At 31.9% G+C, this 24,285-nt stretch overlaps 1 protein-coding gene across 8 annotated transcripts in view; it reads left to right on the top strand.

Annotated features, from left to right (window-relative positions):
- The window catches only part of SNX13 (sorting nexin 13), a 186,249-nt gene that overhangs the window by 80,915 nt on the left and 81,049 nt on the right, over positions 1-24,285 (top strand). For 6 of the 8 annotated variants that reach the window (XM_049093650.1, XM_025464279.3, XM_035698286.2 and 3 more), the window contains 8 exons: positions 2,598-2,702; positions 3,337-3,469; positions 5,253-5,290; positions 9,436-9,505; positions 13,732-13,904; positions 17,274-17,381; positions 19,787-19,897; positions 23,784-23,945. In XM_049093650.1, the coding sequence (XP_048949607.1) occupies positions 2,598-2,702; positions 3,337-3,469; positions 5,253-5,290; positions 9,436-9,505; positions 13,732-13,904; positions 17,274-17,381; positions 19,787-19,897; positions 23,784-23,945 (900 nt within the window). The remainder of the gene's footprint in view (positions 1-2,597; positions 2,703-3,336; positions 3,470-5,252; positions 5,291-9,435; positions 9,506-13,731; positions 13,905-17,273; positions 17,382-19,786; positions 19,898-23,783; positions 23,946-24,285) is intronic. The other 2 variants (XM_035698287.2, XM_025464282.3) reach the window with 1 other exon arrangement.

The raw sequence follows: 24,285 nt of genomic DNA, 5'->3' as shown, positions 1-24,285 counted from the left end.
TTTCAAAGAATGGGTTAAGAATAGTGTCCCCTAATTTGAAAATAGATTAAAAATAAATATGGTGAAAAGAATTACGGTAAACAGAAGTTTATGTTTTTTTTTTTTTCCAGAACTGTTAAATGATCTTTGAAGAGGCTAAAAGGAACCTTGAAAAGGATAGATTGATCTGAATTGTATATGTGTAGACTATTTAAAAAAATCATACAGTGAAAAAAAATAACTAATTTTTTTTGAAATGAGACTGCTGAGAACTCAAAAAAATATCACAAGAAAGGGATAGCTGGCTTTTAATAGATTTTCTCAGTTTCTTTACTGAAACTATAATTTATATGGAGTCTACCTTCCCTGTCACAACTTTAAATGATCTGTGTGTTTTAAAACCATTTTCCTTGAGAGAGGTATAACTTTTAGTGACATCCATTTGACTTTGAAATGTTTAAAATAGGCATTTTAGACATAGAAAATAGGCTTTTTAGACATAGATAGTCTATATGGTAAATTCATAGATGCATTGGATTTACTGGTCTAAAAACTTGCTGTTTTTAGTAAGTAAAGTCTCATTATTCTATGCCTAAATGATTTTACTGAAAGGATATTTACTTAATTTGATGTCATCACATTGAACTGATAAGGGAAGTAAATGTGATATAGACTTAAGAACAGAGATAGAGGTCAAAGTGAATTTTGTATTTGATTATATCAGTTATACCACTTGGTTTAAAAAAAAGAAAAAAACTGATGTCCTGAAGTCTCCAGGCAGATCAGAGAGGTATTGTTAAAAAAGGAAACATGAAAAGTAAAAATATTCTTTGGGATCATGGAATAAAAAGAAAATATTTTTTTAAATTAAATGTAGATAATACCTATTTAGTCTTATTACAGATATATACCCTTTTAAAAAGTCTTACATTTATGCACTTTAACAATATACAATAATATAGCCTACAATGTTTAAATACCTATTAAAGAGCTTAAATTGTATATTGATGGACAAAACCTAAATAGTTATGCTTTTCTCAAATATTATCTGTTTAATTAGTCCTATTAATTACTAATTGCTGTTGTTAACTAGTGCTCTTGCTGTTTTGCCTAACCACATTTGTCTAGAAAAGTACAGAATACAGATTAATAATTTTGGAAAATGCGTATTTTTGCATTTTTATGTTAGAGTAGTAAGAAAGTACATAAAAATTTTTTCTCTATTACTTTTTTTGAGGGAGGGTGATCTGGTTGGTTGTGTCCCATGATAACTCTTTAAAAGTGTTGGTCACGTTATACAAGGGTGAGTCCTAATCCCGTTCCATATATTTGAAAGTATAGGAGAAAGTAAACTTAAATAAATGTAAAATGTTATGGTTTTTCAAATTTGCATCTTCTTATTTCCTAGAAACTGAGTTTCATGAGCTTGGAGGGCAACCGGAAGGACAAAACTAGCTAACACTAGTTCCTCCTTAATTTTTGTCACATACTTGGAAGTTGTTCAGTTCTTTTTTTGTTTCAGGGAAAAACACATACGCACCACCACATCACATCCTCCCATACACAAACAACAAATAAGAACCCTTCCCTTCCTCCTTCAAAAAACCCCACCCACCACACAACCTTCTTGGGTTTACCAACTAGAATGTTGGATGAACCAGGGAGCATTAGACATTGGATAGGCCTTTTCCTACATATTTATGCTCTGCTGTTTACTTATTCTTTAAATCTTTTCCCTTTTCTGTATTTATCCACTCTTTTCCTTGGATATTCTATTGGGTAGCATATTTTAATTATTTAAACAATGCATTCTTGTGAAGGTTTCTTTAGAAGTTAACATCCTTATCACTAATTTATTCTCCAGAGCCTTCAGAGCTAAAAATTCAGAAGTTGGTATGCCAAAGATGATGATATTTCTAGCTTTTCAGCATTTTTTTCTTTCAATAAAGAAATTTTTCACATTGAACATTAAATTTTATATTTCTGGGGCATATCTGTCATATTATGCAATTAAAAATGGAAGTTGTTAGAAGAAATTAACTTTTTATGTTTTTTGCCCTCCCATATCATACTAGAACTTTGCTGCAGCATTATAAAGCCAAATTTAGGAGAAGGGTAGTCTCTTCAGAGGCTATTTAAAAAGATTATTTCTAGTGTTAAGTAAGTAACAAGTGCCTTACTCTTTTGCCAATCCTGTTAAATACATATCCAGGACTACTGGATATTAAGCTAATTCCTCATGACATTGTTTCCTGTGTGCCAGACACTGTGCTAGTGTGCCTTGTGGTTACATATTAATATGGTTACACAGTAACCATAGGTGGATTATCTCCATTTTGCAGATTGAGGAAATGAAGCCTCTTGAGAGGTAACTAAGCAAATGTCAAGATTTAAATTCATGTTTGTCTCCCCATCTACTTTATACTACATGATGACAAGAAGATTTGGTTCTTATTTCAGCCTCCTTAAACAGCTACATGGTGTTTACAAGCCAAGGATTTTTTACCAATTACTTTCAATAATATAGTTCCATTATGTAGTTCTTCTACTCTAAAGAATTAACTTGTATTTAGAAACTTAAAAAGTCATTACTACTATTATTTTTCTCTGTTTGTTAGGCATCTCCAAGAGTTACCGTTGATGATTATTTGGTGGCAAAATTAGCAGATACTTTGAATCATGAAGATCCAACCCCTGAAATCTTTGATGACATTCAAAGGAAGGTATTGTATATAGCATCTATCATTAAATCTTTCTTAATGAAAAAAAAATGTATATTCATGTAATTCATTTTTTAAAAGGTTATTGAAACATAAAAATATAGTGGTAACTAAAAAGATAATTTAACACTTCTCACAAAAAAGATAATTTAACACTTCTCACAAAAAAGGTAGGCTAGTTTTTTGTTTATTTAATTGACAAATGAGGAAAATTCTTATGTTGGGTTATTTAAATCTGAAAAAATCTGACTAAAGGATCAGACAAATAGTCTTAGAATTTCATGAGTTGATGATGTGTAAATTACCTGACTTAAATTTATTTTACTCTGTTCCTGGAGCCTTTATGTGAACTTGTTTCATAGAGAACACTACTTCCTGGAACATTATACATATAAGCTGTCATGTGACCTGTGTTTCAGTGGGACCGTTTTCAATGCAGTTAGGTACATTAGGTGAAATTAGTTGAGAAATCATTAGTTGTGATGTTGTGATGTAGGCTTATTGCTGGCCTCATAGATATGGAACCATAATGATTCATCATAGCAAGACCTCTTCCTAGCTTTTGGTGAAATCTTATTATTGGAAAGTAGTACATTATCTCTATTAATGATGGGATATCTTGATTTATTTCAATAAGGTTTATGAATTGATGCTACGAGATGAAAGATTTTATCCTTCCTTCAGACAGAATGCACTTTATGTGCGCATGTTAGCTGAGCTGGATATGTTAAAAGATCCTAGTTTCAGAGGATCAGATGATGGTGATGGAGGTAAGGTGGCTTACGCGCATATTTGTGTGTGTGTGTGTGTGTGTGTGTGTACATGTATTCCTATATATATATTTTGTTTACCAAAAAATGATGTTTTAAGCGAGATAAAAAATGCCTTGAAGCCCAATATAAATTGTAAAATATTTAAATCTCTAGAAATGAATGACAGAGTTTAGTTACTACACTAAATTAAGATGTTGAAAATTTAATAACAGATTAGTATTTCTCCTTTGCTAAAACGTGGTCACAGATTCTTTTAAAAATATTTAAATAATGCTTCCTGTTTTAATTTTAATCACATTATTTTTCTCACCGTATCAAATCGTACTTTCTCTTGTTTTTTCGTGTTTATAGACAGTCACCAAATTCTTGACAAAATGTGGGCCTAGATTGATTTTAGATTCTATTTCTGGATCTTCATATTGTTGATAACAAAAGTAAATTACACCTTGTTTTGCTTCTGATTCCTCTTTTACCTTGATTTGTCTTTGGTGGAAAGATTTAAGAGGTAGGCAGACCACAGAAGGAAATAGGAGGTATATAATTGAATAAGGAGGATAGAGAACTATTTGCTCATTTTAATTATCACCTTACTATTAACTAAGGGGTAATCCTTGGTAGAATTTCCTGTTTACTTTTTGTGACCCTAGGTCTGAGAAACCAAGAAATGATCTTGGGCATTTAGAGTTATTGAAACTCAAAAGCAACACCAACTGCCTCTTTGTAAAAGACACATTTAGAGATCCAGATTCATAAATAATCTCCTAAGTAGTGCTGAAGCCATATGTTAACTTTAAATTGTATATGAATATTGCTTCACCATATATCATTACTTAAAAAAAAAAAGATTTTATTTATTTATTCATGAGAGAGAGAGACAGAGACACAGGCAGAGGGAGAAGCAGGCTCCATGCAGGGAGCCTGATGCGGGACTTGATCCCGGGACTCCAGGATCACGCCCTGGGCCGAAGGCAAGTGCTAAACCACTGAGCCACCCAGGGGTACCCTATTATTACTGTTTTTAACAGAGGGGCATCATAATTGGTAACTTCGTGTGCTCACATACAGAATAAAACACTGAGGGAAAAGATGTTAATTTTAATAATGTATAATTAAGACTTAGCTCTCTAACATTACTTTTAAAAATGATCTCTACTTGCTTTTTAATTAAATGGCATTACATATGAAGTTTTATATATCTTGCTCTGTTAGTTAAATGTTGATTTAAGTATCTAGCATTACAATGTTTTTGAGCCAAACTACCAAGAATAAGTGGACACAATAGATACATTATGTATATAAACCAATCTTTAAAAAAAAAAATCAATCTTTTTATTCTTTGCACAAAAGAAAAATTTTAATTGTAGTATTTCTTAATCCAATGAGACAGAACTATCAACATTCTGGTAACATTTCCTAATGAACTTCACTCTTCAGTGTTTTCCTCATGTTTACATTGTATCAGACAACTTCATATGATATACTTAAGGATAAAATACTTAATAATTGCTCTCCTGTACGTGAACACCTATTTTTGGTATTTGGTGGGGGCATGTGCAAATCAGGCACATATATATTTTCTCTGGAATCTGTGGCTTTCAGAAAAATGAGGCTTAAAGGTTAGCAGGTATTTGGGAGTAGTATAACACAATTTTCTTTGCTTTTTTGTTATGTCTTTGCTTGGGTGACTTTCATTCTTGGTATTTGAACCTCAGATAAAACAACTCTTTCAAAAGTTTTTTTTTTTTTTACTGTATACTAAGTTGACTATCCCTTCCCACAGAATCTTTTAATGGGTCTCCTACTGGAAGCATAAATTTGGTAAGTATTATTAAATAACTTAGTTATTAAAGTGACTTGAAAATATTATAAAAGGTAAACTTTAACATACATAAATAATGATATATTAGAAGCTCTCATCATTAATTATAAGAAGTTACTTGCTTTAAAAGAAATGTTAAATTCATATATAACAGCTTCTGAAATTTATTTTCATTTTTAAAAATGTGCTTAAGTCACCTGTAATTCAGTTGTATTTGATAAAAAGGTGACTTCATTATTTTCAATCCCAATATTTAGTATTTTGAAATTACTTTTTGATTAGTGATATGTTGGATAGTATATGTGACATGTAAATGTTTATAGTGAAATTAGTTTTTTCTTTTTGTATGTAGAAAAGAAATATAAAATTAGTAGGATATCTGAAAACTTCCAGGTATTTCTTAAAGTGCACACTGTAACCAGTTCAAGTTGTAAAAAAAATTTTAATCTTAAACCCTTATATTAAATTAAGCAACTTTATCTTATGATTATGGGTTTAAGAATGATATATTTTTAGCATGTAAGCTGTCATTGGCATTTTATACATTCAAAGTGAAGTGTGAAGTAATGAATATTTCAGTTCTTTTATATATCCATCCCTGTCATGAATAACTTCTTTCATAAAATGTTGCTAAGAAGAAATACTTGTTCAATAGAAGTTTTAGTCCAGAGTTTTTGGGGGGCAGTTAGGAAGAGATTGTTTGCTTTGTTTTTCATTCTACCCACATTACTTTTTCTTTCAGACTTTTTAAATAGCTGAATGGTCTAGAGGTCCATTATCTTATGTTGTCTTCTGTATTGCTATATTTTTTTCAAAAAATAACCTTTTGTTTTATTAGTCTATGAAGTACATTTAACAAAACACTGAAGCACTCAGCCATAGTGTTAATATCAGATATGATGTAACATTTAAAATATTTTTTTAAATAATTTGGTATCATTACTGTATGTTTGTTATAATCTATAGCCCTATCACAAAAAGGAATAACTTGTAGAGCATGAAGGAAGTATTAGCAATAATCGTTATGTGAGAAAATTTCCAAATACGAAATTTTTTATTCATTTGAAATTTCAAGTATTCACATTTGTAGTACTTGTAGGAGTGTTTGAACACTAGTAACAAAGTTTTTTTTTTTACTTTGTTCCATATTTGGAATAAATGCCTTTTCACCTAAGAGCAGTTCCTTTGTTACGTAGTGATATAAACCAGGCAGTCTCATTTGACAAAGGTCACACTTGAGGTCAGTGACGTGCAGTATTTTGTTATTCATATAAATCTATTAAATTTAAGCTTTTAAGTAGCTGGACTCCTTTGGAATCTTTCTTTTTAAATATAGACAAATTTTAGTGGGTAGCTGCACTTTAAAAGTAGTTTTAAGATTGAAAAATAGGTCATAGTAGTTTTTTCCAGTATAGTAAGCAAAGAAAGTAATGTGTGGTAACTTACTCATTTTTCATTGAGATTGGCAAGTAAATTATAAACATTTCTAGCAGTGCCATTGTAGTTGTGTGGATTATCACAGTAAATCTGAATTTTCATTTTTTGCCTTAGCATAATGTTAAAAAAAGTTTATGTTTTTGCAAGCAGTTCAAGAATTTTAACCCAAGGATTACTTTACACACTATTTTATTTCAGGACATCATTAGTGTACTTGTTCTGAAATCACAGTTTTCTTTTATCAAATAATATAGTTCTAAATCAGAGTGTGGTTAATATTATTTTACCAATTGTTATTTTATATAATCTACTTTATGTTTACATTTGCATTATACCCGTGACTAATGTTTAAGAGATGTTTCATTGGATTGTTTCACTATATTTAATGAAAATAATATTTATTAGTTTTTTAAGTGCTAAAAAGACATTTAGATATAAAGTTTTCTAATAACTCCTGGATTGCATAGTATAAGATGCTAACATGTTTAAAGTAAAGAGTAGCATGTAGCTAGCTGTTGAAATATTACCTGCCAAGGAGGGTTAACAATAACAATAATAGTAATAACAAAAGTATATCTTGAAAAACAATTGTTTTATATTCTCTGTGATAGCTTCTAATTGGAAGAAGATCATAGTAAACAACAATCTAAATTTTGTGGAATATTCTATTTTCTCTGTAATGTTAAAGCAAAGGTTGTATTTCTATCAAGATGTATTATTATAGATCATATGACGACTTAAAAATAAGCACACTCTACTTCTTTTCAAAGCATTATAATTCATTTTATAAACTGACAGAGTTGTAGAGCAAGCATCACACTGTTATACCATTGGGAAGACTGAGGTACAAGAAGAACTGGTTGATTTAGCTGAAGTCTCTTAGGGTATCACTGGTGAAGCCTGAACTAGACCTATTTTAATTTAATGATTCGTCCCCTTGACTTGACCAGGAAAATACTGTCGATTATCTGTATGTTATTGCCATTTTTTTTTCTCTTAATAAACAATCTTCACTAGAAAAACTCTTTTGGCTTTCTTCTTAGAATTCAGTTGCCTTAATTTAAATGGCTTTATGTCATATGTATGGCTGCATTTAAGCTATTTAAATGACTCTTCTAGTAAGATCCTGTGGTTTTTGAAGTGTAAGATATGTCTGAATCTTATAATGTCTGTGTGTCAGAGGTCCCCAAGCCCATTTCTATATTCATTGATTACTAAGAGGAGGACTTATAGGCCTCAGTATAGTCAGACTCTCATGGGTAGGATTTATCAGAGAGAAAGGATTTAAAGCAAAATCAGCAAAGAGAAAAGGTACGTGTAACAAAGTCTAGAGAAAACCAGGTACAAGTTTCCAGGAATCCTCTCCCATGAAAGTCAGGTTGGACTAACTTAATTCCTCCAGCAATGAATGTAACAACACATGTGACATGTTGCCTACCCAGAAAGCTTATCTAAGACTAAGTGACCAGGGTTTTCACTGGATGTAGGTCACAAAGGCAAATCTCTGGTTAGTACATACTAAAATTCCAAACTCCCAGAAGGAAAGCAGGTGTTCAGCATAAACAGTTACACAAATAGTTTAGGTATGGTGAACCACTCTCAGCAGTTAAAGAATGGTGGGAACCTTCCCTAATTCTAAATTCCTAGATGTCATCCAAGGGCCAGGCTTGGAAGCAGTCCTTTCTAGGAGAGCAATTTCAAGTAAACTCTTTTTTGCTGTTTACTTTTTTCCAGCTTTATTGAGATATAACTGACATAAAACATTTGTAGGTTGAAGATGTACAACATATTGATTTGATATTACAAAATGGTTGCCACAGTAGGGTTAGCTAACCTCTCCATCACACAACATAATTGCCATTTCTTTTTGTATTAAGAACATTTAAGATTTACCCTCTTAGTAACTTCAAATATTTAATGATATTATTATTATTATTATAAATATAGGTGACTCAAGTTAACTCTTTCTGTGCAGTCTGTCATTATGTGCCCTTCTGAGTATTTGTGGGTATGGTGTATATGAGGCAAAAAAAGTCTTAAATTTAAACTGAAGGGCCATAGTTGAAAAAAAAGATTCATTTTGGGTAACTCAGTAATAATTTTGTTTGTGGAATTAATTTTGAAAATTATTTAAAATCTGTCTTAGACTCTGGATTCACTTCATGTTATAAGAAATCATAATAATAGGTAACATTTTTTTGTGTTAGGCAGTCTTAATAAATGTTTTACATGTCTTCTTGTTTAATTCTTTCATAACCCTATGATGTGTAGGTACTATTATGCTCATTTTATAGATAAGGAATCTAAAATTATTTCTAAATTAACAAGAATGTTAAGTAAACGAATTGGCTCTAGTATACTTCAACATTAAAAAAATGATAAGAACATGTCTACTTATTTTTATCCATATTTTTTTCCTTGTTCTTCATTGACTATAATTGAGAAGCAGCAAATGTTGGTATATGGATAAGCAACGAAGAATAAATGATCAATGTACTGAGTTGATTTCTGAATTACTTTGTTTTATAATTTTTTAATTGTGGATTTTCTCTCTACTGTTAGTATAAATAGGATTATTATTGGGAGAGGGATACAAATAATATAAACTCTACATGGGACCAAAGATGAGTAAGGTACATATGATATAGAATGCTTTAACACTTTTTTCCTATAAAATTAAAATATTAAAAAATTTTTTTTTTCCAAGTCTTTAGATGACCTTTCAAATGTAGCTTCTGATGACTCAGTACAACTTCACGCTTACATTTCAGACACTGGTAAGAGACTTTGTGGTATAATTATTACTCAAAAATTATTATTATTATTCCTGAATTATTTTCCACATTTATTTTTACAAACCATTTTTCTGTTTTGTAGTTATATTTTTTTAAGTTACATTTTTTTCTGCAGCATGTTTTTCATTAAATTCTGCATTTATTTACTTGTTATATATGGTTTGATATATACTTTGTATCATGTTTATAGTACTTTGTGTATATGTTATGATGTACTTGTGTACCTTCTTTCTCTTAAGGTTTTTACTGTTAACATTTGGAAAATTTTAAATTCTAAGCATTTTGTTACTGCTAATAAACTCTTGAAACCCAATCTTTTCCTCTTCTTGTTTGTGTCTTGCTGATAATTGTCTGTATAATTCTTTTTAAATAGCTTGGGGCAGATTTTAGGTCAATTTTTTTTATATATGCAGACTCACACTAGATAAGTAGGTCAATGAAACTTTTGTATAGGAGTTTAAAGAAGCTTAAGAAATGCTTAGATGAGGTGAGAAACCTCTAAAATTTTGTGACTCAGCATACGCCCAAAATGGTTAGTGAATTGAAAAAAGAATCTATTTTCATCCTTGCCAATGGGTTATTATATAATGCCAGTGAGTAGTAGATAATGGTGGCTTACTTATCCAACTTCTCACTATTTCTAGACTATAGGAGTGTGTCTGTCAGATTACATTTGAAATGTTACCATACTGAGGTATCTCAGTTCAATTTCATGCTTACAGTTTAGGTAACTAAAAAGAGATTTTATAGTGCAAGTATAGTTTAAAAGATAATTTGCATTTTTTAAATATCTCTGTTTTCTTTTGCTTCCCCTGGAGCTGGAGTCTCATTTTGCATTGTGTTCCCTGCCATATTTCTGACATAAGTTATTTATAATTGCTGTCTAAGTTGTTCTTTTATCCTTTACAGTCAGTGCATACATTACTTGCAAAGGTTACTAGATAACAACTTTGTCATGAAACCAGAGGTTTTATTGCTTTTCTTTCTAGATTTTGTTATAGTTGTTTCACTTTTCCTTCCTGAAATTTTAAAGTTCTTTTAAAAAATCTTTCTTCATTAGTTTTCCAAATATGAAAGTCTTTTTAAACTGCAGATGTTTAGTGTTTGTCCTTTACTTCTTTCTTGAAGACCTTAAACTTTATGTCTCAAGGAAGATACTCATGTCTATATTTTTTATGTAGAACTTTTCTTTTCTCTGAAAGTTGTGATTTTCCAGCTGCTTTGTCCATTTATTCAACAAGTGTTTAAAGCTTCTTAAAATGTATGGAAACACTGTACTTAGCATTTTTGATAAATTGTTATTTCTGTCAAATAAATTATGTATAAATACTAAAGAGGCACATAATATAGTTGTTAAGAGCATAACTTTTTGCTCATTTGCATGGGTTCAAACCTCAGCTCTGCCACTTAATAGGTGACCTTGGGCAAGTTCCTTAACTTCTCTGTAATGTTCATCCATAAAATGGAATGATAATAATGATATTTACCTCATAGGGTTATTATGGGACTAATTAATTACATTAGTAATTATATATGAGTGGACATTATATATTAGTGTTTGCTCAAATAAATATTTGACCAGTTGGACTCCAAAGTCTCTTTGAGTCTGGATTTTGTTTTTAACTTCTTTATTACAGGAAGTAGAGCTTAGAGTCTAGTGAAGGGCTAATCAAGGAGTGGTCCATGGACTAGCGCATATTCTCTTCTTTGTGAATCTTGCTTTAAAAAATATTAGCTAAATTAAGCAATGTCCTTAGTGATGAGTTTGATTTAAATTTTGGTCTTAGTTCTTATCTGATTATGGATTAGAGACAAATAGTTTACATCACCTGCTGTAACAGTGTCCTAATGAAAACATAGTATTTCTACAATAATATCTTAACATCATCTCTATCAGTATATACAACCTCATTATCTTTTTTAAAAATCAAATTACCTTTTTGTCTTCTGCACAATCTTACTATTCTTCCTATTGTGCATGCACCCTAGTCATGAGCTCTTCTGCCCATCAATTTGTGATAAATCTGATTATTATTTTTCGAACTGCTTTCTTACATTCTTCCCTTCATTTCTTTTCTATTCTTTCTCTTCTCCTTGTTCTTGTTAGCTTCTAATTGGTTATGAATTGCTGCCTAATTGGCTTCTGCTTTCTGATTTCCTTCCCCAAACCTATCTTGAACACAACAGATAAAACTATTCTCTTGTAGTCATGCTAATCCAATTGAGTGGTCCTAGTTCTCTAACAGGATGAAAAGGTTTTATGCAGTTTGTTCTGCATAGCATAGGTTTCTGAGAGAAAGATGACTGGAAGAAATGAACAGTGAGTAATAAATAATGTTACCTATAGTTATAGCCTCAGAGAGTGAGGTGATCAAAGTCAGTCCCTGCCCTAGTCCTATGTTTGTTCAAATCAGGAACACTGATACTAGAAAGAAAAGGACAATTTTGAGTAGAAAGTACAAATCTCAAAAAATTTTTTGATGAAATCTTAAAAGAGACTTCTGCCCAAATTGCATTTGCCAGTATAGATTTTTAGTTTTTATGTTATTAAGATAATTTACTAATATGCTATATGCAAGCCTTTTTTTTGCCTGATTATATATAAAACACAAAATATTGAGCTCCAAAACTTGGCCACTTTACCCACACATACACACAATTATGGATCTTTTATTATTAGAAGAGCAATAAATACTTGTGGTCAGAATGGTAGTTTAAAGTGCTAAGGGAAATCCTGCCTTCCACACACTGAAAACAGGAAAATAAAAATAGCTAAAGGGAGAAAGCTACAGGTGCCACAGACCATGAAGAAAAATAAATTTAGGAAGGTGAAGTGGAGTTGAAGCCAAGTAGCTTACAGGAGCATAAATACTGCTATTTTGATTTTGATAGCATTTTCATGTCCCTCACATTTTGAAGAGGTAGTATGGAGTAAGGCCATGGTAAGCTGGAACCCAACCCTTCGCGTGAAGCCCTCAGTAACAAAGCATAGGTTTTTTAAAAAAAAATTTTTTTTTATTATTTATTTATGATAGTCACAGAGAGAGAGAGAGAGAGAGAGAGAGAGGCAGAGACATAGGCAGAGGGAGAAACAGGCTCCATGTACCAGGAGCCCAACGTGGGATTCGATCCCGGGTCTCCAGGATCGTGCCCTGGGCCAAAGACAGGTGCTAAACCACTGCGCCACCCAGGGATCCCGCATAGTTTGATATGAAAGAGGAGCTAAAGTAACTTCACCTAGTGTCTGAGGAGAAAACAAAGAATGCTCAGATCATGTCTGGAAAAGGTATTTGTCATCCACAAGAAATTGAAAGCTTGTCTTGATTCCCAGCACGGGTTTGTCTAGAGTCCACCATTTTCTAGTGATTGTGTGATGTTAAAAATAGAGATAAAACCTAAGGCAAGAATGCAATACTATGAAAAAAAATCATAGAAAAATATATTGTGATTGATATTGATGTCAGTGGATGAATTAAGAAATAGAGTAGATATAAGTGGAGACTTAGTAAACTAAGACAGTAGAAGGAGGTAGGAAGAGGGAAAAATAGGAATGAAAATTAAAATGATTCAAAGTGTGTCTCTTAAGATTAGTACAAAATGGGAACAGGTTTTGATTTTAGAGATTACCTCACTTGAGTAGTTTGTGACAAGTCAGTAGGAAAATGCTTTTTAAAAAAATCTCCAGAAGTACACTGTATGACTAGTAAATGACTAGTAAATTTTTGAATATTATAAACAATAAAGAGACTTGCCATAAATGTGTATAAAATCTTATTCATTGGCTTTGCTTTCTGTTTAGTTGAAGAGATTTTAATTGAAATACAACTGGATAGTGAAGGCTAGTATGAAAGATTTTGTTTCTGTTATTTTTTCCTCTATTAAATTTAAAGAATACTACTATATTATGAGGTAGTGGTGTGGTATCATAACTAAGAATAGGTACAAGCTCTTGAGGAAGAGAGTCCAAAGTAGATATCACTATGTGGTTTATAGTGTCATCATAAACTTATGAAGTAGTTATCATGTATAAAATCTTGTAAATGTGAGTACAGAGGATGGGAATCTATTTTATCCTTTGGTGACATCCTTTGGTCTTAGTCTATCATTTCAAATTCTTCTTCATTTCATGTTCTTTTTGTTTGTTTTTGTTCTTCATCTTCCTCCTTTTTGTGTGTTTTGTTCCTCTTCATTTTGTTTTAAATGACTAGTATATGCTGACTATGACCCATATGCTGTGGCAGGCGTTTGTAATGATCATGGCAAGACATATGCATTATATGCCATTACTGTACACCGGCGCAATCTTAACAGTGAGGAGATGTGGAAAACCTATCGTCGGTATAGTGACTTTCACGACTTCCATATGAGGATCACTGAACAGGTAATGAGGCCTTTAAAGTTGGTGTGCTTTACATTGTGTCCTGATTTGATAATTTGATTCTAAATAGTTCTGAGGATGCTAAGATTCTGACCAAAGCAAAAGAAAATAAGGTAAGAATTTTTATATAATCAACATAATGTTAGAATGATTTCAGACATTTAACCAATAAATTGATCTTTAACCAGTGCTAACCATTGTAGACTAGTGACAAAATATCAGTGGTCTACCTTGGAAAATTAAAATGAATGTATATTTATGATTTTAAGTGTGTGTGTACACATGTATGTGTGTGTATGGTGCTTTGCAGAGGTGTTTGGTTTAAAATAGGGACAATCACTACAGAATATTTTGTGTTTTTGTTTTTGGCAACATAATTGAATTATAGCTATTTTATTTTAATTTTTAAGATTTTTATTTATTCATGAGAGAGAGAGAGAGGCAGAGACACAGGCAAGAGGCAGAAGCAGGCTCCACGCAGGGAGCCCGATGCAGAACTGGATCTGGGACTCTGGGACCTCACCCTGGGCCGAAGGGAGGCGCCAAATCCCTGAGCCACCCAGGCGTCCCTAGTTATAGTTATTTTAAATGGCATCTTTATCCATCAGTGTAACAGTTAAATCCTTGACCATTAAGTTGTTTTATTTACAACCTAAATTAAGTTTAACATTAACCAGATGTTTTTAATTCTTAAGAAATACAACCCTCTTGTTTTATAAAAGTATATGGACCTTTTAAGATAACAAATGAAAACAAAGTATTTCTCTGTTTTACTTTTTATTAATTACTTTTTTCTTTAACTTTGAAAAAATCTATTCTTACCAGATGAGTTGGAATATATCATTTATGGAATTTATTTTAACTTTTGAAAATCTTTGATTTCATTCAAGGTTTTTAAGTATGTAGCTGTCCTTAAAATAATGATAATGACATTTAAATGGACAGAAGCTTTGAAATGATATTGTATTATTTGAGTAATCAGAAAATACCTTTTTCAGTTAAGATAGTGCAAAAAATATGGTTGGTACCATGATAATCTCACTAACATATTCTGTGAATAGAGTGAAATAAACTATTATGCCTTAAAAGTGATAAAAAATGGATTAGTGTTGGGCAACCTGGGTGACTCAGCGGTTTAGCACTGTCTTGAGCCCAGGGCCTGATCCTGGAGACCCGGGATCGAGTCCCACGTTGGGCTCCCTGCATGGAGCCTGCTTCTCCCTCTGCCTGTGTCTCTGCCTCTCTCTCTTTCTCTCTCTCTCTCTCTCTGTCTGAATAAATAAATTTAAAAAATGGATTAGTGTTGACTCTAGAAGCACATTTGAAAAAGACTATTTTGAATTATATTCATAAGGAAATTAAAAAACTTTGGACATACCCGTTCTAGTTTTGTTGTTGAATAGATCAATATCTATTGATTTGTTTGTTCATATTTAGCTTGATTTGTTTGCAGAGGTGAATGAATATTCTATTCCATATTGAAGAAATAATTGCTTTAATTTTTAAATATTACCTGTTTCATATCCTAAAATTCCACTGCTTATGTATCTTTTCTTTCCATCCTCACACTTTATCCAAACATGACAAATTTTAAGATAATTTGAATTGCTAAGAAGTAATTTTATTTACTTACAAATCAATAGGAATTTGATCTAATGTGAAATTTTCTAGTCTAGGAATGTAATTATGTTTACGCATTTACAAATATAAGTGAAAACATACTTTGAAAAACTTTACTAATAGAACAGTTATACAGAAATTTCCATTTTCAGTACAGCATCAGAAATTAAATGAAATTAATAAAGTGAATGTATTTTTGTAAGGGCTCAGTATAGTCAAAGTGGTTTTGACTTTGTTTCCTCTTAGATCATAGTAGTGTGTGATTACTTAAGTATTTAGATTGCTTAGAGCTTAAGAATTTAAAAACAAAGCTTGTTAAGTGAAAATGTAGCTTTAAGCAAAATGCTAAATAAGAATCAGCCTGTTTGCCTTTTAGCTGTGCTTTATCTGTAAACATAGTCCCTGTAAATTTCAACTTTCCTTTTTTGTTTTTCTTGTCTTTGCTGAAAGAAAAGAACTGCTGCTACTTACCTTTTATGGATAACATACAATAAATTTATTCATATTACAGTTCCAGGCAACCATCTTATTTGCCATTCCATTTAGTATTTTCAGAATCTTCCAGTTTGGGGATGAAAATTATCCTATACCTTTTTGTTTCCTCTTTAATCTCTGCACCAGGAGTGAATTTTCTTTACAGAGTCATTATTGTTGATGTTTTTAAACAAAGGATAGTTCTAGAAAGTTTGTTTCATTTCAGGACATGTATCATATGGGAAAAACTCCAAGGCTGCTTGAAGTTTCAGTTATGAGGCTGTTGGCTAGGCACAGTCACTAGCTAAATGATTTTCCTCCAATGCCGTGTTAGTAGCTGATGTAGCTAAAATCTGTGCTTTAGCAAGGCATGACACATATATATGGACCTTTGAAGGTGCACCCAGATGTTGAGTCTGTAAATGCAAACCTAGAGCATGTATACTTAGTGTTTGTGGCCTTACAAAGATAAGATAGATGCTAATGGCTTTTAAGTTTTTTTCTTAGTAGTCTCTGAGTTTATTATTCATGTGTTTGGTGGGGAAGAAGTGTCAGTGTTATACTATAGTTGTTTATATGCAAAGTTGTGGTAAAACTGTAATACATACTTTGAAATTTGCCTTTCTTATTTTTAAATTAGCTATTATAATGATTAACTGATAGGAAGTCATCAGTATTAAAAAATACTTTTTTAATTAGATTTCTTAACAAGCCAGGAATTCAGGGATCTTTGATCATTAAAAATTAATTTGCTAATACTTTATTCACAAGTCAAAGTGTTAAGGAAAAAAATTTTTTAAAGATTTATTTATTTATTCATGAGAGACACTGAGAGAGGCAGAGACATAGGCAGGGGGAGAAGCAGGCTCCCCACAGGGAACCCAATGTGGAACTTGATCCTGGATCCTGGGATCACGCCCTGAGCCGAAGGCAGACACCAACCCCTGAGCCACTCAGGCATCCTGGAGAATATTTTTAAAACTGTTTATTATTGATAATTTTGAACAAAATTAGAGTGTTCAAATGAAATCCCATGGGGATATCATCCATCTTTAGCAGTTAGCCATGTTTGTCATTCTTCATTGAAAGTACTCCTTTATAAATAAATAGCATTAGAACTGTGCTTGGACATATTTTCTGATGTTTGCTTAATATAATAAAATACATTATAAAATAACCAGTTAAAGATGATTTTGATATATAGAGGAATTGCTACTTAGAAAATACTTTTCTGTTTTTGTAAAAAGCTAAAATTATTGAATATATTTTATCTTCTAGTTTGAAAATCTGTCAAGCATATTGAAGCTTCCTGGTAAAAAGACTTTTAATAATATGGATAGAGATTTTTTAGAAAAAAGAAAAAAGGATTTAAATGCATATTTGCAGGTAAGTCCATGTTTATTATTATCCATAGGTTTTCATTTTAATATAGCATACAGATACAGTAGATTGCCTTGTTAACATTTTAATATGATAGTGGGTTAGTAACCACTTTCCAGTAGCATGTCAGATGACACATGCATACTGTTCAGTAATTTATCAATATTCTCTGTTTATTGACTGATTTAGAAGTTTCTGGACACTGAGTGCTTGGGATTTTGTTACTTCAGGTTTAAATGAATACACACAGGCCCACATTTATCTTCTACATCACTATAAAGTCTAGATGTTTTATGGTACGCTAAACAGATAAATGTTTCCTATTCAGTACATAGTAGCTCTATGAGGTAGATCCAAAGTTAACAGATTTTCATTCCTGATAAATGCCATCTGTAGTCCACAGTGAGTCTAAGGCTTCTAAAATTACAGGATAATTCAAAAAAGGAAGAGATCCAAGGGACTATTTCTTAACATGTACTATCAGAAGTATGTAGATTTCTGTTGGGAAATAACAAAATTTGTCTCACAAGTTACTTATCCTAGAAAAAATTTTGTTTTAGAACCATGTATCCAAATGCCAGATATAATAATAATAATATCACTTTATAGTTTTTTATACTAATGAATGACTTGTAAAGGATTTTCATCTGGTAAACCTGGCTTTAGCCCAGGTATATAATGTTCCATTATTTAGATCCCTACTCCACCCTCTAGAACAGAAATCAGCAAATTGCAGACTCAGACCAAATCTAGTTCACCATATGTTTTATTGAGTTTTATTGGAACACAGCCAGTCATTTAGTTTATTATTGTTATTTATTACATTGCTACAACAGAGTTGAGTAGTTTCAGCAAAGACACAATGGACCATAAAACCTAAGGTAATTACTATCTGGATCTTTATAGAAAAGTTTGCTGACTCTGCCTTAGTATGTAGTGAAACTTAGCTAATGCTATACTGGATATTTTATTTGGAAGGTTATATTTCTCTCTTAAACGTTTATGAAGACATTTGTAAATTTGATTTGGTTTGCTTATAATCATACCTGTAATTCCATGGCATTATTATTTCCTGAAAAGATAGCAAAACATATAAATCTCTTACTATTTACCTTTGCCTTCTGACTTAAAGTTGAATGTCTGATATGCTTTGTAGGACTCTTGTCAAACACTTTGATTTTTAAATTTTTAGAAAGATTTTATTTAAGAGAGAGTGAGCAAGTACAAGTGGGGGGAAGGGCAAAGACAGAGAGAGAATCTTAAGCAGACTCCACACTGAGTGCAGAGCCTAATGCAGGACTTGGTCTCACAACACTGAATCATGACCTGAGCTGAAATCAAGTTGGATGGACACTTAACCAACTGAGCTACCCAGGCACCCCAGACACTTTGATTTTTTTAATGTGCTAGCTTTAATTGTATAAAAATCTGTATCAATTATTTATAAGATTTAAAAGATAATCACCTTTTCCCAAATCTGGTGCCATAAATGTATCTTTTAAATGTGGCTGTACTATATACGTTATAGCTAATGAACTCATTATGTGTCAAAATATATTCCATTGAAGGAACTAAGGTAGAACCTTAGGTTATATCATTAACAGTTGTGAGAGTAGTAAGTTCACATTATTTATGTACGTTCTATTAATGTTAACTTTATAATTAGGATGATGTGGGTCTTGGTATACAGTATAAGCTGTAAAACCTGAAAACAGACTACAGTAGTCTCCCCTTTATCTGTGGCTTTGCTTTATGTGGTTTTACTTACCCACGGTGAGCCATGGTCTAGAAGCAGATGATTGTCCTAATGAATTGTCAGAAGGTCAGTAGTAGCCTAATGCTACATCACAATGCATATGTCACTCACCTTACCTCATCTAACCACGTAGGTATTTTATCATCCCTTTTCATCCCAAGAAGGGTGAGTACAGAACAGTAAGATATTTTGAGAGAGATGACATTCACATGTTTTTATAATTGTTCTATTATTAGTTACTATTGTTAATCTCTTTGCCTAATTTATAAATTAAACTTTATCACAAGTATGTATGGATAGAAAAAACTAGTATATGTAGGGTTTGGTACTATCTGTGGCTTTAAGACCTCCATTAGGGGGGGTTGGAATGTATCCCCCATGGAGAAAGGGACTACTGTAGTGAATACATTTGAGCAGCTTTCACATGAGATACACTGAAAGTCAAAATAGCAGATGGGAAGAATATACACCAAACTATTAATGGTCATAGAATTATTGATGCTTTATTTATAAATTGAGTAAATTTTTTAAATGCAAAATTAAAATTCTGTACATTCTTAATTTTCTAGCAGGAAAAATATTATAGATAAGAGTTAATTTCCAGTACTGTATCCATGTAAGATATCTTTTTTTTTTTTTTTTTTTTCCCTGTTAGTTACTCTTAACTCCTGAAATGATGAAAGCATCTCCAGCTTTGGCTCACTATGTGTATGATTTCCTTGAGAACAAAGCCTATAGTAAAGGGAAAGGGGACTTTGCTCGCAAGGTAAGCAGACCATTGCATAGGTTTTCTTTATAGGTCTGTTTTCATACATTTTTAAAAAATATTTTATTTATTTATTTACTTATTTGAGAGAGAGAGAGAGCGCGCACGAGCTCAAGCACATGCACAGAGGGAGAGGGAGAAGTAGACTCCCTGCTGAGAAGGGAGCCTGATGTGGTGCTTGATCCTAGGACCCTGAGATCATGACCTGAGCTGAAGGCAGACACTTAACAAACTGAGCCACCCAAGTACCCCTTCATACTTTTTTTTTTAAATAAAAGAAAATATATTTGTATGTTTTAAAATTGGAAAATTCTATTTAATGCATCTTGGCCTATTTATCTTCTGTGCTTCTTAAGCCTACTATTGATAGGCATATCTAATAAGTATAAACTCCTATTTTTACATGTAGATTAAAATCTAGTAGGAGCTTAAAAGAAAGAAAAATTTCTGAAATAATGTAGTGAGGAAGATTTGCCTAACATAAGTCACAAGCTTTTCAATAACCTGAGAAGGAACTATTTCTTACCAGGTGGAAATGTCCTTTACTTGTAGTAAAGATAAGAAAAATGTTGAATAGGTTATGTTCCTGAAATTATTTATGACTCTTAAGTGAAATCTTTATTATTTAAAATTCCTTTAGAGATCCAAGTCCTATACTTGGAATTAGATGGTAGGTTAAGACAATAAAATGACTAAGTGTTCAAATTGGTCTAGATAGTTTAGTGGATGAGAATGCAGACTTTGGAATTAGCCTTTGGTTTAAATCCCTGCTCTGCCATTTACTAGTTGTGACCTGCAACATGTTTCTTCACCTTTTGGTCCTTTAATTTTCTCAAGAAATAAAGACGTTAATCCTCATTTTACAGCATTGTACAAAATAAATGTGACATTCCCTGTTTGACAGCACCTGCCACTTCATTAACTTTGGAATAAATGTTACCTCTTAGTAAAGTAGTAGTAGAGGCAGTAGTAGGAGCAGTAACAGCAATTGGGAAAGTTGAGTGGATAGCAGGTAGGAACTCTATAATTTTTGCAACTTTTCAAAAGTCTAAAATTATTTCAAAATGAAAATTAAAAGCAAGCAAACAAAAAGTGATTTCCTTACTACTCTTCCCTCCCCTCCTCCCCATAGACTTTTTTAAAAAGGTTAAGGAATTGGTACAAAATAAGTTAAGAATTAACTTGCTGGTACAGAAGTAAGAATTAAACCTAAGAATTTTGTATGATTACCCTAGGGTTTTGAGTTTTAACATCCCAGTGAATGTTAACATTTTTAAGTGGAATGGTTTGTTTTAATAAGTTCCATATTATGTACCTCTTAGTGGTGTGTGTGGGGGGGATGTGGTAGTATTGTCTTTGTATTTCATGATTGAAGTGATTGAGTTTAAATTTCAACTCTAAATGATTTTATTGTCAATAGACGTATCTTCTAGTGTTCCATCTTTTTGATGTTTACCTATTGTCTCTCAGGATTGTATCATTTTAAGATAAACTAATAAACTGATAACAACTTCTTTGAGATAAAAGAAATGTTACTTTAATCGTACACAATTTCTTTTTATTGACAATAGTTGTGTGTTTGTGTGTGTGTGTGTGTGTGTGTATAAAGCACATAGATGCTTTATAGATCCAAATAGCTATATATTGTTTTTTTAAATATTACCACTGAAATCTAAAGATCCTTCTGAATCTTCTGGAAATGCATAGCAACATACATTTTTCATAAGTCATATTGGTTATTACCAAGGTCATCATAACCTCTTTTAGGTTGGGAAAATAATTTTTATGCATATCAAGAATTAGGAGCTTTCAGCTACATTTCCTTTTTGGCTAAATTATAATTTAATATTTTTTCCTTAATTATATTTTACTGGAAATTAAATAGGTATTAGAAAAAAATCTGCAAACATTTTATCCTTGATAACATACCAATCTGGTCACAATTTGTCCAGCCTTACAAAATATGTAGGCAATTCCTAGGAAGAGTAATAACAGTCTTCCTTTATGCACACAGTTTCTTTCTATCCAGTTTTATACATGGTGTGAAGGCATTTTAAGCTATAGTTAGAGACCTAAATTTAAGTTAAAATTACTTTGTGTTGTTTCTGATACACATAATTGAGGTGATAATGAAGAGACAATGTCTTTGGTTAAGTCAGGCTAAGTGTATGCTTATGCTGGTGATCGTAATTCACTCCTCTGCTTGGTGATTTGCAAGATTTTTTGTGTGTGTGTGTGTTGTTTCAAGCGTGTGTTTTAAGGCAAATCCTGTTTTTGGAAATCTTGTCATATAGTGATGGACTCTTTTTATGCTTCTAAAATTTTGCTTTTTTCAGGATTAGGCATCAGAATCAACTGTGGAGATTTTTCCATTCCTCCTGGTTCACCCATTTCCTGTCCCCAGTACAGATGCTTGGGCTTTTTACCCTCAGAAATTGAAAAATAAACAGAAAGGAAAGGAAAAAGAAATGGATTCTGTAGGTCTAAGATAGTGCACAGGCAGCTATTTATTTATTAACTAATTCACTATACAGATTTAGGTTAATTTTAAAAGAGCATCAGTGGTAGTTTAGCCCATGTCTAGATAATGTGAGGCCACGTATACACACTCACACGTAATTTTACACACAGGTTCATATGCACACACAGCTTCATCTTTTATCCTTTTTATCTCTATATCTGTGTACCAGTGGTAGTGTTTTTTCAAACCCTTCTTTGTCTTTGTTTTTGTCCGTTGATTCTCCTCTGAATTATTCTGTTGTGACATTGTCCCTCCTAAATGTTGCATATTCCATCAAGCACATCTAGAACACTATTGGCTCAGCTTAATCCAAAGAGTAACTAAAACTCCCAATTATTTTACAGCTATGTTGAAATTCACCTTTTTTGTTTATTATAGTACTTATTTAATCTTTTCTAGTTTTTCTTAATGGAAACCATGAAGGCATAGTAGAGTGAAGGAGTTTTGTCTTCTTGATATCATCTCTTAATATTGTTCTGTGTTCCTAAAGTAGTGAAGTGTTTCTTTTTCCTTTCCTTTTCTCTTTTTTTCTTTTTTTTTTTGACAGGGAACATAATTTGTTTCTGCATTAGTTCTTATGACACTCTTAGTTTTCTTGTAGTTTTTGTGATTTTCATTTTGTGTTTTTTTTTTTTTTTTCTGTCAAAAATCTCGGGTTCCATATGCAGACTATTTTGGTTTCTAGATGCTTCTACCTTTCTTATTGAAATTATCTGACATTTGTGCAGTCAGAATGTCAGTTTTAATGCTTCCTATTCCCCTGGAAATTAGTCGTTTTTATGTTTCTGATCATGTTTTATAGTTTTTCTGTTCTGTCTTACTAAAGGATTCTGTAGTCCCTCTGTAGATTCTGAGCATGTAATTTACCCAAAAAATTATTTTAAAAAATAAATCTCATTACTTGTTAATTATGTGAGCTTTCTGCTTATTTTTTCTGCTTGTTTATATTTCAGTGTCTCCTCAAAATACCTATGTTATTGTTGCCTTGAATTGTAGCAGGAGTATGTTTTGGCTAATTCCATTTGCCTCGATTTCTGTTTTGGAAAATGTTTTCTTTTTTCCAGAATTTCTTTAATAAGGCAGGCAAAGCTAGTAATCACTCCAATATATATTATTTTTTATATAACCTAAAGCTTGTACTTTCTAGCAATAGCCTTATCACCCCAGTTTTTAAATCATATATTTGTGTGTGACAGTACATTTTGAAGACAGTAGTCCTGTATTTTTAAAATGCAATAAGATATTATAGACTAGAAAATGATTGCATTATTTTCATGTGTGTTGCGCTCTGTATTGTCCCAAGCTTCTCAGTTAAATAATAAGTCTGATTCAGTGAAGTCATGGTATAATATTTTTTCCCCTTAGATGGACACTTTTGTAAACCCACTTCGAAATTCTATGAGGAATGTTTCAAATGCAGTTAAATCCCTTCCTGATAGCTTGGCAGAGGGAATGACTAAAATGTCTGACAACATGGGCAAAATGTCAGAAAGATTAGGTCAAGACATAAAGCAATCATTTTTCAAGGTAAGAAGATGTTTTCAGTAATCAGTAATATCTACAGCAAACTATTTTTAAGTCAATTAAGATTTACTCAGCTCTTGCTTAGATTTACCTTATTTCTTTTCAGAAGTATAAAGCTGTATACACACATAGTCTTATAAAGAATAAAAAAACTAAAGAGAATAAATTCTTACTAGAAATGGATACTATAAAATCCAGTCCTCAGGTTTTGCTGTGATAGAATTTTGAAAGTCAGTGAAGTTAACAAACATCCTTTGTACTACTACATTCTATATGCCATTTTTATTTTATAGTGCTCTTAAATTTTAAAACAAAAATAGGTGCTTTTATGCAAATTAGCTAT

The sequence above is a fragment of the Canis lupus genome, chromosome 14 (assembly GCF_003254725.2).
Source record: "Canis lupus dingo isolate Sandy chromosome 14, ASM325472v2, whole genome shotgun sequence".
NCBI lineage: Eukaryota > Metazoa > Chordata > Mammalia > Carnivora > Canidae > Canis > Canis lupus.
Note: the sequence above shows the minus strand (reverse complement) of the source record. Positions and strands in the feature narration are given on the sequence as shown.